Genomic DNA, 18,921 nt, shown 5'->3' on the forward strand with positions numbered 1-18,921 from the left:
GATAGTAGAAAGCTTATGTTCTTACATAAAATATTATCCCTTCCTGACCATTTTAATACCAAAAAATATTTACTTGCAAAAATTATATGTATATACATGTACGTGATAGAAACACAGTAAGATCAGGATTTATTCCCGATATCTGCTATATCCTACAAAATTATATATTGTTTATATGATAAATGATTACATTGTTGAATCTGTTTTGCAATCCAAATACGTTTGGCAAGCACATGTCAAAAGAACCATCAATTCTTATGAAATCGACAAGTGGAACACTAGAATAGCTAATGATCCAGAATTTATGTTATTTCATATCCATGTATCCAATCATGTGTCATTTACGTCGTAAGTAAACAACGATCATTTCGAAACACGATGCTAGGTATTGCTAAACTATGGTGCAAATCAACTGTCTAAAGAAAAGAAACATGAACTGTATAAAATGTAATTGTATTTACCAATAAAAAATAGTCGCATGTTATTGCCGAATGCGAAAACACTGTCCACCTACTTCTTAGTTCTTAGTGCATGTATTGTCAATTTGTTCAAATGATTTTGTAACCGAACTTGTTAGTCTTGATGCCATTGGTTTCTGTCTCCGTCTTCTTGGCGCTCCTTTGCCGCCATTACTTGATAGTTCGGATGAATACGCATTCCTTAACGCTTCGTATTCTTTTATTGTGAAATGCATGAAAGCTGACTTCTCTTAGTAGAAGTATGACTGATGTCTAGGTACATGAGCACTTATAAATGGCCCTAAGCATATATCACTGTCTTTCGATACACAAGTGTTAAATTATTTCCAAAGCGTTCAGGCAACGTATGATTAATTAAACAATTATGTATTGTATCTTGCATATCGACTGGATATGGCACAATTGTAATATAGTGTGTGTTTTTCTCATAAGTTTTTACATAATTTATTCTGTGTTGATTCAAATACATTCTGTTTCGTTTCGCTAAGGTATTTAACATATTGATCACCTTGTATATTTGCTTATTTTTATTATTTCGTTCATATATATCCATTTGACAATAGTTTATATTCATCATATCTCTCTCTCTCTTTTGTCTTAAGCGGAAGTAAATTGGTTTATTATAGTTGGAATACCATGTAACTAGGAAGTATAAACAACGAACGTTGCTATTATTGTATGGAGGAATAGTTGTATACTTCTTTAAATGAGGTAAGAATTTTATTATTTTTAAGGAACATGGTTATCACGATCATATTTTCTAAATTGGACAAAGACTAACAACCAATGGCCGCCAAATTAAAAAAAAAAAACCTCTTGCATAGAAAATCCATCTCATTGGAAGTTTTTGAAGTTCTGAGTAGTATTCATTTGTCTAATTTTTTATTCATTTTCCTATACTTTAAAATTGTCTTTTTTTTAAATTGAAATGACCAAAAAAATACCCTATTTTGGCCAAATACCTGGTGGTTATTTCGGTTTTATTGAGTAATAATCAAATTATGCTTACAATAAGCCATTGTCATAATGCAAGCAACAATGTTGTTATTTTGAAAATAGCTTGATCTTATTTATGCTTTTTTTCTCATAGCAGCAGTTCGTTTAAAGTGGGTGGGGTATTTTAACCCCTGTAAATTATTTGCCAAAGTGTATGTCTGCACGAATGTTACAGTTTTATGTATGAAGTGAATGCTAAATATAAACATTGATAAAACTTATATTATACTATACGTAGAATTTCCCTATTTCTTTAGAATCAGGAAGGTTAAGGTCAAGTTTGTTTGAAGGTCAAAATTCAATAAATGTCCAAATAATTTATAGTTTGCCCACATAATCTATTTTTAATTAATAAATAACACTTACTTTGATAACAGAAGTGATAGTGCCATCATCATTTTTATATGATTTAATAAAAGCCACATTCAATAAAGATTATTCATGTTATGTTACAATTTATTTTATTCATTGTTAACTTGATAAAAATCTATATATAGGTCAAACCTTGCATAGATAATGTCAACTGCGATAAATGCCATAAAGCTCTGTTAACCATTCAGTAAATTGCCAAATGATGAAACTGCTGTCGTATGGCAATCTTCAATTTTCAAGTGACAAAAGAGCAGAAAAGTAACACTGTAACAGAAACAAATTAGTTCTAAGTGCTATTTCCAATACTTGGCTCATATGTAATCATCATAATCAATTTTAGCAAAAATACACTTTGAAAAGTTTGTGCTTTTATTTTCATTCCACGATGCTAGTGGTTCCATGGTGACGTCATTTTGAATTTAAAGCATTTTTAAAACATACATTATTAAATAGTGTTATTAATATTCCAATTTGTGTATCAAATTATTTCTGCTTCTTGTATAAATGTTTTCTCATTGGAACTGGGTGATGACATAACCACCAATTTCTCTTGGAATTTTTGCTATCTTCTGACTATATATAGCAATATAACATCAATTTGCATCATGAATACTGTTAAAAGTTAAACGCTCATTCTCAATAATAAGGCAGATTGGAAGTCAGTATTACCGAATATGCAGATTATGAGAACTCCAATTTTATAAGATTTAAATGGCTTGGCCAATGTCCGTCTGCAACGCAACCAAAAATTTGCTTTTAAAATATAAATCGAAATAATATTACATAGAATGCTTAAAATCGATACTAAGGTTACTGTCATAACCTCTAGGTATTTTCTTACAACTAAGACAATTAAGCAAACCACTGTTGACAGTAAAACCATTTATTGTTTAAATATCTTGGTTGGAATAAGGCCATCGTTTCTAAAAAAAATGGTAGTCCCGAAAAATCCGAGATTTTGTTGTCTATCTGCTTGTCACAAATCCTTGACACTTACGATTGATTAATAGGCAGGTACACTATTGGACAGACTGTCCATCAAGTCAATATCGCAATCGTTTCAATTTTGAAACTATCCTTGACCATGAAGACAAATATGCCTTTGCCGCCACATGGAATTATTTTGAAAGTTGACATGGAAAGAGTGCGTGCCACGACCTAGGAGGGACAGTGAAACGAATGGCTGATGAGGCTATCCAGCAAGGAAACACCATGATACAAGAAGCAATGGTGTTTTTTTAAGTATGCTCAACCATGCGTGAGGTCTCATTTGTATTCGTTACAAAAGAAAAATGCCAAGAAAAGAAGAACACCATTGCTGAACTGAAAGTCAAACCCGTGAAAACACAATGAAATGGCATGCTGTAAAACGTGGATCTCTAAGTTGTGTGGAAAGTATTGAAATCAAAACGAGGACAACATCGTGCTACTGTCCATAATGTATGTCTGGCAAATCTTGTGGAACATGAGACACAGAAATCATGCATATTCCCTGAAGAAATCTCTCCATGCTCCGGCAAATAACTCTGAGACATTACCTGATGTAACACAGACTGAATTGCATGTAGTCAATAACAAATGCACCACAAATAATGCAAATGAAAGTTCACTGGATAGCTTATCAAAGACACAGACTAATATTGAAAACGTCTTCAACGAGCTTGCAGTCGGTAACTTTGTTGGTTGACGATGAAGCATGGTATGTTGGTCAGGTATTAGAAATTAAAATTAAAAAAGGAATGAAAACGAATGCAAAAAATAGTTCATGCAACAGGCAAAAGCTCACTGCAAATGGTCTCAACCACTTGAACTGTGCTGGATTGAGAAAGGGAAAATATTGTGCAGAATAGAAGGGCTGACTAGCACCCGAAAGTCATTACGCATGTTCCGACTAGCAGAGGAAGACAAAAGTATCATTGAAACAAGATACGAGTAAATGCGACATTTAGCTACTGAAAAAAACACAATTATTTTAAAACTATGAGAGTCGTAACATCAACTATGTCACTACAGATACTTTCGTTACTATCTTCAAATTAATCAATTAAAGTGTAAAGGAAAACATCTTAAGTGTGTAAGACTTTCAAGCTGAAACACTAACTATATGCTTAGACATCTCGTTACAACATTCAACGAAAGTAAACAGCTGATTGTTACAGGAAACACTGTTTACGTTACTCTGTGTATAATGTGAAGTTGCTATGTACTCAGTTAATTTAAGTACAGTTGATTTAGTTCCTATTTGTTCTAGTAGATTCTGTTTCACTGCATTTCCCACGTGTTTATAAATAATGTAAATGGGCCATCAGTGAATATTGTTTATATGTTTAATGTTTACAGTTAGGTTAAACTGTGTCTTTAGTTTGGAACTTACGTTACATTTAAGGAGTTGACTTAAAGTACTGTTAAGTGTTTTATCATTGTATAAGTTACCTTTCTGGCTTTTAAAATGGAACAGTCAGAATAGTACTATGCATTAAGCCTAGGTTGTGCAATTAATAAGAAACACTGAATGTGTTGATACTTACATTACAGTTTACTTTATGTTAAATCGCATGCATTGTTTTGAAATAAACAAGCAATTGTTAAAACCTCAGATGTGTTGTGACTTTAAAATGTATTAATCTCGGACTTAATTGACAAAAGTTTACTAACAAAAGTTTGCATATACAATTAAATGAAACAATAAGCAACAAAAGAAAGTTGTTTTAATGTTTTTATTGATGTTTTAATTGAAAGATCAATGAATTGACTTGAATGCAATTATTCATGTAACACAATCATACTTGGTTTTAAAACAATATGTAAGATGTCAATAACAACATAAGACACAGTTTTACTGGATATGAAACCTACCTACAGCGTTTTAACCACACTGGTAAAATATATGTTAACTTTAAACAATAACTAGCTTATATAGTACTCTTCATAAAATAGCCGTAAAAAAGTAAATATCCACAGTTAAAGAAATTTTAGGAAGTGGTCCATATAAGTCAATATATTCAATAATTTATTGCATACCACATGAATAGAGTATCGCAAAGTTTACATTTTGATAAAAATGATACTCGAATCAGCCTTAGTATTGAGAATGAGAGAATCTTTATTAAATAGAAATTATGATACAATGTTTATACTGATTTGTAACTACATTCTCTTTGTGAAATTCTTAGTTTGGGTATATTGTAATGTTCCGCGTGACTTTTATTTTTATATTATGATTAAACATGTATTAATGTTTGCTTAGGTAATTGAAACTCCCTACCTCATGTATAAAATATATTACATTTAAACAAAATCATCATTCTTTACTTCCGTAGATAACAAATATTCCATGACAAATTTGGAACAAAAGGGAAACAATTCTGCTCAAAGTTAAGCTTAAATATCCAATAAAATAAATAAAGGATGAGAATTGTACTTGATGATATAACTCATATTAATAGTCAAGTACATTTAAAATGCAACCTACTTTATATAATTCAGTAAAATACCACTTTAAAATAAACATTTACATATATATGTATATATAGAGAGATACTATACTTTTAATTTATAATAAAAAGTGTATACCGTACTCACCTTCCAATCTTTTTATACCTTTAAATTTGCTGCACAATTTGTCTTCAGAAAGAAACACCCCTCAAATCACATTTCTGATCTTCAATTAGAAAATCATTTCGACACGTTCACACCAATAGTACACCAAAAGGAAGCCGGACTTGAAATGAGTTTATATAAGCTGTATAAAGAAGATAGGCTTTTAATCATCTGACCTTAAATTTGACCTTAAACTTGTTTGTTTTTTGCTAAATAGTTTTATGAATTATGAATGAAATGTCATTTATACAACAACACTGTTTTCACTTCGCTGTAGTTTTCCATACAATGTTATATATATAACGCGTGTTCAATGTCAGCACAAGTTTAAGGGGAAATGCGGTCACTTTGAGCAAGCCAATGTCGTATACAATTGCATAACTTACAACAAATTTTAGAAACAATAACTCAATTATGGAATACTCAATGTTATTCAATCATTTAAATGTAAGTTTACTTAAAAATGATTTAAATAAAATATATATAAGTAGGATATGGTAAAAAATGGGTCTTTTAGTCATTTTTATGCAAGTTCAGGCTAAATGTTTGGAAACTTTGCAAAGGTTATCCAAAAACTCTTATTTTATCATATTTTCAAATATAGTACCAATGATATGAAACAACTGAATTACTGATTACATAAAAATACATTTTTGGGTAGATTTTATTTGTATGGGGCTGATTTTCACACTTTTGGCGGCCATTATGCAAGAGATCTATTTTACCAACAACACTTTTCATAAATGGCAGATATTCCTCCAAACAATCATGCACAAATTGTAAGTATAGCAGGGGGTGCGGTACAAACGCTATTTTTTACGTATTTGCAAGTTGCCTACAATACTAGTGTCTAAAAATATTATGCCTTTTACAGAAGGATCATATAACTGAAATCACGACAAAGCATAGTTGTAGAAGTCATGGCGTCGAAGTCGACGAAAGCGAGTGCAAAAAAGTACAGTAAAGGTTTAAGTTAGAATTCCTTATGTAATAAATGAAGTCACTCCATGACAAGTGTTTCACTGACAAGCAAGGCGTAGAGTTTTAAAAGCATCCATACGAGCAATCTAAATTAAAGTATCGTGGATGAATTAGAATTAAGGTTAACTTTATACCGATAAATGTTATATTGAAATTGTTAGAACCACGGTGATTGTCTTAACATTTGTTGTGTAGAGAAACTAAATAAATTATGTAATTTTATAGGAATATAACGGAAAGCGAAGGTACAAAGAAATCCACAGGCCCGTCACTGAAAAACGAGGACAAACTACAAAAAGAGTGTGAAGACTTGCGAGAACGCTTGCGAGTCGCTTCTGCACAAGTGGCTTACCTGAGAGAAAACTTGGACCCGTAAGTATAATGTGCCATTATAAACTGTATGAGGGTAATTGTCTCGAAATTATTGTCTGGTAAAATGGTACGTTATATATCAGTTAGACCTTTCGTGTTTTCAATGTTATGGCCGAAATAAGTTTAGTTTGCAAAGTCGTCTTGAAGACTTTGCCTTCGATTTAAATTAAGATGTGTTATGTGCAGGTTAGCTTTCAGACAAGCCGCTGAGATGACATCGCAAGATGCAAACCACCTGTACGACGAGGCATTGAGAAGGTATAAAGGGATTTCTACAATAATTATCAATTATTGATTTATTTCGTAAACTGTTTGAGTCTTTAACCTTGCTTTACAATGATTGTTTTTGTCTTTTAATCTATCAAGACACAGACAAAGGAGATACATTGTTTTAATCAAACGACATACTAAAACCCGTAAATGTAAACAATTCATGTGTGTTTAAACTGCTTAGAGATATCATTATGAACTAAATATGAACATTGTTTAGCAGACACATTTAAGGTTTGCTTTATTAACAAAAGAAGGAGAACAGACCTCCTACTTACCATAATAACGAACTATGTATGTTACAGCGCTGAAGAAATTATCAATAGGCAAAAACATGAGCTGGAAGAGTTGAAGAGAATCAAACAGAGGTATGGCTCTATAAAAGTCTTGTTAAACTGATGTTAATAATAGTAGTAGTTATGTAAGAAAGAGTAGTGCTTTCAATCATAGTTTTTATTTCACTGTTCACCTGGTCCCTTCTAACTACCCTTTCTAATTAAATTCGTATGGTTATTGTTGTATAGTCAGGAAAAAGAGATGGCTGGGAAAAAAGGAAACGAAAAGGACGGTTCAAAGTAAGTATGTTAAGAATTTGTTTAATATGATTACAACAATACCGCCATGAAATAACTATGTATCATGCATGATAGCCTTACAACAACCAATGTTCTTTTTAAATGACTTATACGGACATGGATATTACAAACAGAACATGCAGTAGGATTAGATAAATAGCAATGCATGGTAAAGGTTGGGGGTGAACCTTGATCCAGATATTATGTTTCAATATGTGATGTCGTTTGCAAAAAAAGAACCCATGTTGAGGTATTCACGTTAACAAAAAAGAAATTTAACCAGGAAATGAAATAACAAAACAAAGTTATATGTGTGACATTAACGAGCCTTTTCGAAAACATGTGAAAATAGCTGTATTGCCTGCTTATTAGGTACAAAACATCGCGAAATGAAAAAACAAACACTTGGTTTCCCCACATGACTCATTTACGATGAAGACGTCACATATGCATACACATAAATCCTTCTAATTCTTTAATTAACAAAGTGTATGTTTTACAGAGACGGGGAAAATGCTACATTGAAAGCAGAAATAGAAAACCTAAAAGAACAAATTAAAGAACTAACGACAAAATTGTCAGACGCTGAAAGAAATAACAGGTATAATAATATTATGAATCAGTAAAAAAACTAAAAATGTATTTCAAAAATATTGTTTGCTCACAAAATAAGGGTAATAAAGTACTTATTCAGGCTTTTTAGTAAAAATAAAAATGTTTTTTGTGTTTGTATATACTCACAAATAAATAAAGTGTTGTTTTGAAGTTTATGCATTTTTAAATTTAGTAAGATAAATGAAATTTAAAAAAAAATCATATTTACGGACATTTTACTCTTTGAAAATGGTAAAAAAAAATTACTCAATTTTAAAGACAAGAGATTGTTCAGCTAGAGTCAAAGATAGAGATTCTCAAGAAAGGGAGAGACAATTTGAAGGAGAAATTGATACATATCAATAGAAAAATTCCTCAGTTCTTCTCGCAAAGGCCAGTAAAATGCACCATAAGTATATGCTGTTTGCATTGTATCTGAGATTGGCACCATGCACCAAGTCCTTATTGAAGTTTGGCTTTATCTTCTGTTGTAAGTCATTCTTATTTCACAACTAGCTAAAATATTGTGGAAGGTCAATTCTTACAGGCGCCTTTTTATTTGTACTTTACAGGCCTGTCAAAGGTACTGCACCAGCTGTACCAGACTCTTCGTAAGTTACAGTAATCATGAGGCACACATATCTGTATCGCTTCTAATTATTTTATATTATTGAATAATTGGCCATTAAAGAATTAAATTTCATGATCTCACTCTCTACAAGTAGTGCATACATACATACACTACCCCGTTATTTAATGTACCAATAATGTAATGCCTTACAGCTGTGACTCCAAAACACAGAATGGAAAAGATGTAGATGTACAAAAAGAAAAATCGACATAAAGTATTTGTCAGTATTGTTGATAAATCTAGTTTTAAGCCATACTTTTTTTATAAGTGTTTATACTTTTTTATTGTTAACACATGTGTTACAATTTGAAGTTTAGTTTCAACCATGACCGAGGCACACTCATCCAAAACGTACACTATTTAATTCAGCTATCCCTGAGGTTGACGTTTTTCAGAAGATAAATTGTTGCTTTGTTCGGGAGTTTATCCTATTTAGAGGGTAATTGGGACCAAAATATCGGCCTAAACAGTCATAATGAATGCCTTGTGGCATGGGTTATGATTTACAGTTTGTACGCATTCTATTTAATTCAATGATAATCATAAGAACGAGCACGTGATCGATGAAATTCAACGACAGCTCTCTTTATCCTGGTATGGGGATGATCTTGTCTTTATAGTTCATGTCGTATTCATTTAGTGTACACTTGCCGAGCTCAACAAGGCATAAGCATGTTATGACATCGAACATGCCATCGAGTTTGTCATGTCGACACATTTTAATCAATATTGCACTTAAAGATAGATATACATACATAGTGTTTGCCACATTAAGTCGTTCATATAATGGAAATACTTTTGTTTGTTGTTTCCAGTGATGAAATCAAACGGCTCAAAGTAAGCAAAAGCTTTTTGATTGGTCAATATTTATCCAATAATTACTGTACATCTTACGTTCATGCGCAAACTCGCCAAAGATTACCTGTAGATAAATCAGTTTAATGTATTTGGCTGCAGAAAGCTTTGTACTACTATGACGGAAAATCAAGTTATGCTGTTATTAGATTCCATATATCAGGTTCCAAATCGTGTTTACATAGAACTCAATGCGTACGAAGTATAAAGATCAGGGTAAAACATTGGGTCAATAGTTCAGAACTTTGCCAAAGCTTACAACGATGTTAACTGCATTGTTGTTAACTTTAATAGGTGAACTCTGTTTCGACCAGCAGATATATTTAGATAAAGTTAGATAAAATAGGCCCATCAGTTGTCTCAATATATGCAAGATGTGCTTCTGATTAAATGTGTGCCCTTGCAAAATTTAGAGTAGTAAATCTTTCAAAGTAAACATCGATGGTGTTAACATCGTGTTAACTTTAACAAAGGTCTGAACAATCGGCCAATTATGTTTTATAAGATATTTACAGTTCCACCAAGGCAAAGTGTTCATGAGTACACACATAATGATGTAAATCATACTTTAAAATGCTATACCCTACATAAATGTGTCCCTTATATGTACATATAATGTAGATCGGTCCATATATCAGTATATTATACCTCACATAAATTTGTCCCTTCTTTAGATATATAATCTCGATCGGTCCGTATATCATTGTATTTTAATGAAAATCCAGTTTTATGACGTCAGCGGTCCATATTATATTTTGGCCGGTCCGGACCTCGCCAAAAATGTAATATGGACCGCTGACGTCATACGATTGGTTAGTGCGGCTCGCTATTTTCACAACGGCGAAAAATTGTCGCAAGTAAACATTATCAGGTTTGTTAAATAAAACACATTTAAATCGCTTTAAACTAGTGTCTTGTAATGAAAAGTGTTCGGTATAATATAAGAAATATAACACACCACTTCGGGCCATATGGCATTATAAGGACCGGTCAGTCAGCCCCCGAAGGTGAATATACCTCGGCTAACGCCTCGTTCCATATACACCTTTGGTGGCTGACTGGCCGGTCCTTATAATGTCATATGACCCTCAGTGGTGTGTATTATTTCTTAAGTATTGTAATAAAAAATCTGCTTTATGACGTCCGCGGTTCATATTGTATTTTTTGCCGGTCCGGACCTCGCCAAAAACAATATGTACCGTTGACGTAATAAAAATAGTGAGTACGGCTTGCGATTGCCACAACGGCGAATAATTGTCGCAAGTAATCATTAATTGCTTTGTTTAATTAAATACATCAAAAGCGCTTTCAAAATATAGAATGGAAGTATCAAGTGTTTGGTATAATATAAGGAATATAACACACGACTTCGGGCCATATGGCATTATAAGGACCGGCCAGTCAGCCTCCGAAGGTGAATGAACCTCGACTAACCCCTCGGTCCATGTACACCTTCGTTGGCTGACTGGCCGGTCCTTATAATGTCATATGGCCCTTTAGGGTGGGTTACATTTCTTAAATATAGTGAAGGTATACTTTAAACTACATAAGCAAATCACACAACCGTATGCTCACAGCAATACATCTCATAGCGTAAAATAGTTTATGGCGGAAGTATTACCCGTAATACATGATCAATCATTCCTTTAATTCCATTGCTTAATACACAAACACGACAAGATTTCTACTAACATTGACATTTTCGGATTTATGCAATAAATTTAGGTATATTCGGTAAAAGAAATTTGTAGATCAGTTAAATATTACCGGAACCATGGTAGAATGCTGACATGACACACACAAAAATGCGTCGCAGGCACGAAATCAACTGTCTTTTGCCCCTATGTATGTAGATAAAATTTGTAATAATGGTAATTATTTTAAGGGCACGAGTTGACGCATACCACTCTAAATCTGATCAGAATAATACAAATGCATGTCAATCTTCATCATCAGAAAGGTAACAATCGTCAATAAAACTGTTTTGAAACAATGAAAAACCATTCTGATATTTCCCTGTTTTAAATGTCCCTACTTTTTCCGGATTTATCTCCCTTATTCCTAAATCAAAGATCAATTATAGTTGCTCCACTTGTACAAAACAAAACATTTCTAAAGCTTTGAATAGAACTTGAATATATAGAATACACGAGTTCGTTGACGAAACTTGGGTTTTCAAGAAACATCATTAACATTGAAATGCATCTCATGTTAATTTGTTATTTTAAAATATTATCTGCAAACACAGCACTCACACATTATTTTTAATGTAGTCGAAAAACTAAAATTCAGTTTTTCTCACCTTAATCGTAAAGCCGAGCTTCTCTTATTATATGCGATAAACGTCATACATTCCAATAGAGCTCATTCAAGTGTAATGTTATGATCAATTCGGAGTAGAAGCCAAGCTGCCTGACACGCGTAACTATATATGTGCATGTTTTGACTACATGAACACCAATTATTTCACAATAGTTCGCGCAGCTAGATATCATTAACTAAAACCCTTGTTTACTTCCAACACAAGTTGCATGCTTATTCGTGACTCACAGAATTACATATTAATTTTTGAATTAATATGCAATCCATTTTTATGAAGCTATGTGGGCATTATCAACAGTTTGTTTTTTGAAGACCAGTATGTACTGTTTATGTTAATTGTTTGTTAATAGTGCGTTTATATAATGGGATGCTACGAATAACTGTGTATTGCAATTTCTCCCTATTTATTTCCCGGCATGTACTTTAATAATTCAGTTATGTGTTTAAATTATGAGGCACTCAACGGTCGCGTAGGTCAAAGGTAATGATGACGAAATGGGGAAAAACCCTAAACCCTTGGTTGGGAGCATAAAACATTTCATTTCTTTATCACCAAATGTAGTTTTACTCGTGGCTTCGCGACTCATGACTCAATGAAATAAAATCGATATATCACTGAAAGAAACAATTATCTTCTTCATCACTTCATAGAACATATAGTATCCACCACATATCAAGAAACTCCTGAAATGTATTCAATATGGCATTCAACAACTTGAATATTCGTACAGTACCTCCCTGCAATGAAGATAATCGTAAAACATCCGATAGCAACGCATTTGTGTAGACACAACTCTTTCACTTCCTCCTAATCTTACTCGGTAAGCCATTCGTCCATTGTTTTTGTTTTTTAATGTGTCTATATTATATTACAACAAATATAACCTCTTTATCGGAAATAAATATAGCTTAACATCAGGTTCTTATAGGCTATCATAATTTATTCTTGTTTTATTAAGTAAAGTAGACTTTTGCCATTGCATGCAAAAATTGTGAAAGAGAAACGTATAAACGATATCTTCCACAGGAAATATGACGAAAAGTTTTTGTTTTTTTTGTAAACGTTGTCTTAATGCTCACATAGGCACGTTATGTCATCGTGTTTGTCATGAAGATACATTTTAATCAAAATAACACTTGGAGATAGATAGATAGATAAACATATATAGTGAATGTTTAGTCGTTCATATTATGAAAATACTTTAGTTTGTAAAAAATGATAAATACGGCTCAAAGACGGCTCAAAGACGAAAATGAAAAAATGAAAAAAAAAAGGAATTTAATGCATCAGCTTCTTGTCAGCATTAAGAGGCCGGTATTATTTATTGGTAAATATTGAGAACAGCTATAGTTTTTCATCAAACAGTAAGTTTGTAAGTAAGTAGATATGTCAGTTTTATGCTATAGGCTGCAGATAGCTTTGAACTACTCTGAAGGAAAATCAAAATTTATCAGATTAGAAATCAAATCTACAGGTATCCTCTTAATTGTTTAATTAACAAAGTGTATATTAAACAGAGATGGTGAAAAATGCCACATCGAACGCAGAAATAAAAAAAAGAGTAATAAAGTTATTACCCAGGCTATTGATTGAGAATGGAAATCACTAATGGTGTATGTGTTAGGCATACTATACTTACACATGAAGTTAGTTTTGTAAGTGTGTAAAATATAATGGAGTGATAATAATTGACAATGGGAAACATAATGTATTAAATTTCAAATGCAGGAAAAAGTTCAAGTACAGTTAAAGATTGAAAATCTCAAGAATAAGAGAGACCATATAAAGGAGGCATAGATATATACGCGTATATATCAATAAAAAAGATAACTCAATTATTCTCGAATGTTTGCATTGTATATAAGGGTTTGTCAGCATAAGTTAGAATGTTAGTAATAGTAATGATTTATATCTTTTATTTTCTGTAGAATGTCATTTCAATGGCAAAACTAGTTAATCTGGTCTTGCGCAGTTTCATATACTAGGTCGTAATATTGAGACAATAAGGTGAGCTTTTTCGTGTTAATGAGCCGAAATATTTTGATAATAGGTTCGAAATGGCACAAAATTTAGTTAATATCTTAAGTAAGTATTGAGATGTAATGAGTGATTTTGAATGCGTGAACAATTTTGACACACTAACACAAATAGTCAAGAAACTGTAACAATAGTTAAAGTTAGTTATTTCATGGTTCTAAATGTCATGATCTCAGATTTAAAAATACATCAGCGGTACAAATGCGATTTCGATGTTTCGTATTCTGTGTAGTTTTTACGTTGAGTATCTCTTGTTCATTGAAATTAAGGCCAAATCCGTGTGCCTTTAAACAGGGTCTAAGAAAATGTTAGTCTGCTTGGCTGGTCCCTGTAATAGCCATTGTTTTATCATTATATGATGACCACGAGCAAAACATCACAACAAAGTGCTTAATACAGTATTCCCAATATAAACACATCACTACTAAATTGCAAATATCCATAATGGTCAGTGGGTATTTTATAACATATTTACCTATTCCAAATATTATTGATCTCATTTATGTTATATAAACTATTTATATCAATTTCATCAATTAATTAATCCACTTTTTTCGCGATCTTAAAAATAAGTTAGCAAAACTATTATGTTATATCAACTGTAAAATCATTAAAGATTTTTTATTATATTAACTAACTTCAGCACGGTTGTTGGTGTTCAAAAGGCAGCTGGTGATCCAAACATTTCCGAGCTAAGTGACGAAAACAGACCGACAAAACTAGCAGAAAACTTCTCAGAGATATATGACAACGAGTGGACTGATGCCTATGAGGATGCGGAGAACGAAGGCCTGGATGAAAGGAAAGCAATTCAAAAACTGCTTGGAATACTTATGGTAATGTTTCGTTTAACTGTTGTATTTCTGTTTAGTGCAGTTATGATGAGATTCATGAAAAAAAATGAATTAGAAGCAGCAATTTATGAACTAGTAATTACATTCTATTGATCAGAGGAAATGTAGAAAATACTGGCCGTGTTAGTATTGAAGGTTGAAAGACTCTGGAGATGTAAAAAAGTGTATTTATTTTTTATTTGTTTTGTTTTATAAGCAGTTATTCCCAGACCGGTCGGAAAACGTTATAAACAATATCTAGGTAGTTCAAAAATTAATTTAAAAACCTCATATATTATGTTGTAGCGTATCACTTTAGGTAATATCGAATTATGAATTATGAAAACTAGAAGAGTGGTCGTTACATGTTTTGTAACAAAGCGATACAAGTCGGGATTGTTTAAGTAGTTGAAAGAAGTTTGTTACACTTGTTTATATTACACTTAATTTTCTTATTTTGTTTCAGGATGTCGACGGCGGATGCAGATCAATGGCCAACGAGTTTAAAAACAATATCAAGAGAGCGGCATTGAGTTTAAGTGAAAACGGTAGCAACGTGAAAGAAACAAAGGTGAACGTCTTTATTAGATTGTATTAGAGTTTGCCTCTTCATGTGTTTTTCGCTTCTTTTCTATACCGATCGAATATGGAAAAGTGTAAATTAAATGAATGTATAAATGAATGTATTGGCTTCACATCGCTCTATTTAGGCGTTCCAATTATAATAAAGAAAACACATAAGTATGCCTCATAACTTCCAAACGTCAACTTTTATAAATAAAAAAAAATGTTGTTTTTTTAATTCAAACAATGATTTTAGATTGACGTCACACGCAACAATCTTTTAAAAGAAATACAGAAAAGCTTTGCCCCACTTCTCGTTGAGGATGTGTACAGGGTATTTAAATAGTATAACTTAGCGTTAAATTTAACTACTTTGTTAAGATATCAGAACAACGAAAACAGTCATTTTTATACATTTTTTCTGCGTAAACTTTAGATGATAGAATAGTTTATTTTGATGTTTTATTTCCGACTATGATTTCAGAACCTGGTAAAGAAGAATAAGCTAAAACTTCCAAAGAACACAGAGCGCTTTTACAGAAGTTGTATGGAATTGTGTTGGTTAATGAGTGTCCAGGATCCGCCCGTTGTTTTTGACACACCGAAGACAGGCGGGAAGTTTGACTCAGACAGATATAGAACATACACAAAGATGGGAAAACAACTGGATTATGTTGTTTGGCCTCCTATGTTGCTTCACGCAGGTGGTCCTTTGTTGGCCAAGGGAGTAGCGCAAGGCAAATAGAGTGGAACTGACTGAGTGTAGCTTTGATTTCGGATATGTGATTAAAATGTGTTACACCTATTGTATTGAATTGGCGTTTGTGAAATATCAGTATTATTTACGCCTACTGACATAGCCGATGACTGACTTTGGCCGCACCTCCAGTGTCACTGACATGCTACACACCCTAAAATGGCGCCGCCTAGATCTCCGGCGCATTGACTCCATTCAATCCCCATTCAAGATTTTCTAATCCCTCTTACTAGACAATCCCGCCATTACCATCCCTTATCATATAGGTTAATCTCTGCCAAAACTGACTACTACAAGTACTCCTTCTTCCCCAGGTCCATAGTACTATGGAATAATCTCCCCCTAGATGTACTTCTTCTTCGAACCCTAGAACAGTTCAATGCTGCTGTCAGCTCCATTGAACACAGTTCACCATAACCTGTTCTTCACTCCTATCTTTAACCTTTTAAACCACTAACAAATGTTTTCCCTTCCCTGTATATTTGTATTTTGGCCGGAATTCTTTTAACTTCTACTAACAATCTTTGTGGCTTGACGCGCACAAAAATGTCTACGTCCCTGTAAAGGGTTCGACAGTACAGGAAGATAGCCATGTCAGGCTGAAGTATTCAAACGCTTTGAATTTCACTCACCATGAGTAATTTATAACTGTTTTATATGGGCTTGTGTATGTTTCGTAACGGATTTAGATTTAAGTCATGTTGTCAAATAGCCTTCAAGATATCAGATAATCGTGTTCCTAAGTTTACGGAATCACTCGATTAGTGTTATTAGAGAAGAATAGGCCACAAACCTCTAAGTACTGCCGTTCTCATAAAGAAATATCAGTTCTCAATATTTTATTTAAATTTCTCTGGTAAGATTAATTCAGTTGTCAGGCTGAAAACTAATACTTGAAGTTAAACACAGCACTTCAACATATGATTGCTTTTGCTTTTTACTTTATTTTCTTTATATTTAGGCTAGGTCGGCCCAGGCTTATGAATACAATTAGTTTTCTCTGGTTGTTTAATGTTTGGACAAGTATGATGTTGAAATTAATCCCATAGTGATGACCTGAAGTTTTCACTAACCTTTCCTAGGTGGTAACTCTAAAACCATTATGTCAATAAACAAGCTTTGCGTCTTTCTCTTGTGTTGTGTTGTTGTGTATAACTATTCTGTATGATAATTGAACAGTCGACAATTGTCAATCGAACATTTTGTTTAATGAATTAAAGCATTAGGTTCCATATTCCATCTACTAAACCTCTCTCAAGTGATATCAAGTAGTAGTAAACAATAACGTTGTGGCGGGTCAAATCTTGAAAATAGTTTTGGCTAACAAGGATATTAATAAGCACTCGATTAATTGGAGGGTTATGTAACTCAATTACTTGATGTCCTTGTCAACTGAGTTGTCATTATGTCTCCTTCTTAGACCATAATGGAGACAGTTTGATGGTGTGTCTTTTCATATTCTATCCGTCTAGATATATGCATGTGAGGATGCCGGAAAGTTTTTCCGTATGAAATCTCAAAAATGTTCTGGAGGGATTTTGATGAAACTTCACAGCAATAGTACTTTAGATGTGCATTTGCATGGTCTGCACTGTTAACTTTTCATAGAGCTAAGGCCTTTGATTCTTTTACATATAGTGTACACGTAACTTCCAAAACATGATCGTAAAGATTTCTCTCTACCTTGACACAGTGAATAAACATAACGAATAGTTGTGCGCATAAGGACCGGCCAGTCAGCCACCGAAAGTGTATATGGACCGAGGCGTTATCGCTCGTTTATTAATTTAAAATATCAGTCGCCGTATTTTTGAGTTAATAATTATCAGTTCGCAAATGTATCCGGAATTAAAAAATACACCTCTGTCTAATTTAGAGGTGCACCTCTAAATTAAAAAGAGCAATTCTAAAAAAGGTGCACCTAAATTTTTAAACTACGAAATAGAGATGTACCTCTATATTTATAGGTGCATCTATATCTTTTAGGTGTAAAGCATGTTTTTGATCACCTCAATTAAAGAGATGCTCCTGAATGTTGGGACCGGCAGCTCTTAATATAGACGTACACCTCTGCTTTGGGGGATAGGGTAAGGGATACACTTCTCTATGTCAATGCTCTCTAACAATATCATAATAGATGACGTGCATCTGTTTTGAAATTAATTTACAAGACTAATTAAAGGTACAGCTTTATGGTCCCATTTTAAAAGCGCATAATACGCAACAGTATTCATTATAGACATTATAATGTAGTATAATATATAAATACTAAGATCTAGCTAAATAATCCTGTTTTAACAGGCTTAAGTAGCTTATTTCAATTTGCCAAAATACATACTTAAATTGAATTTTGATAAATGAGAAGTGTTTTTTTTTGCGATTATCATAAAAATAGTTCCTATCTAAAGTATGAAAACTCTTAAAGAAGTAAATATTATGCAAATTATTGAAATACAAAAATAGTGAGCTTAGCTTAATCCTGTTATAAGGCACTTATGAAGTTTCGATAAATTGGGGCCTGAAAATTTACTATCTAAGTTCAAACGTCGGATACCATTTTCTCATATTTTAACCATAGAACATGGGTTTTGAATGTTAACTCAATAGGATTAAACTTTGATCCAAGTTGCATGGACATTCTTTAAGTGGTAGATCATATAAGGAACGGAAACAAAACTTCAA

The 18,921-nt window shown here is 32.8% G+C and overlaps 1 protein-coding gene across 5 annotated transcripts; it reads left to right on the forward strand.

Moving 5' to 3' along the window:
- Window positions 1–1,135: 1,135 nt before the first annotated feature.
- On the forward strand, window positions 1,136–17,368 carry LOC128239165 (uncharacterized). Of its 5 annotated transcripts, none has more exons than XM_052955666.1 (13): window positions 1,136–1,190; window positions 6,322–6,402; window positions 6,654–6,800; window positions 6,987–7,058; window positions 7,376–7,438; window positions 7,595–7,645; window positions 8,148–8,246; window positions 8,519–8,632; window positions 8,812–8,850; window positions 14,729–14,921; window positions 15,385–15,489; window positions 15,739–15,816; window positions 15,967–17,368. In XM_052955666.1, the coding sequence occupies exons 2-13, from the start codon at window positions 6,368–6,370 to the stop codon at window positions 16,225–16,227; spliced, it is 1,257 nt and encodes a 418-aa protein (XP_052811626.1). In that variant the 5' UTR covers window positions 1,136–1,190; window positions 6,322–6,367; the 3' UTR covers window positions 16,228–17,368. The 5 variants fall into 5 exon arrangements, with proteins under 5 accessions (XP_052811626.1, XP_052811627.1, XP_052811628.1 ...); XM_052955667.1 differs by having other exon boundaries at window positions 6,999–7,058; XM_052955668.1 differs by lacking the exon at window positions 15,739–15,816.
- The last annotated feature ends 1,553 nt before the right edge of the window (window positions 17,369–18,921 follow it).

Source organism: Mya arenaria, chromosome 6 (assembly GCF_026914265.1).
Source record: "Mya arenaria isolate MELC-2E11 chromosome 6, ASM2691426v1".
Lineage (NCBI taxonomy): Eukaryota > Metazoa > Mollusca > Bivalvia > Myida > Myidae > Mya > Mya arenaria.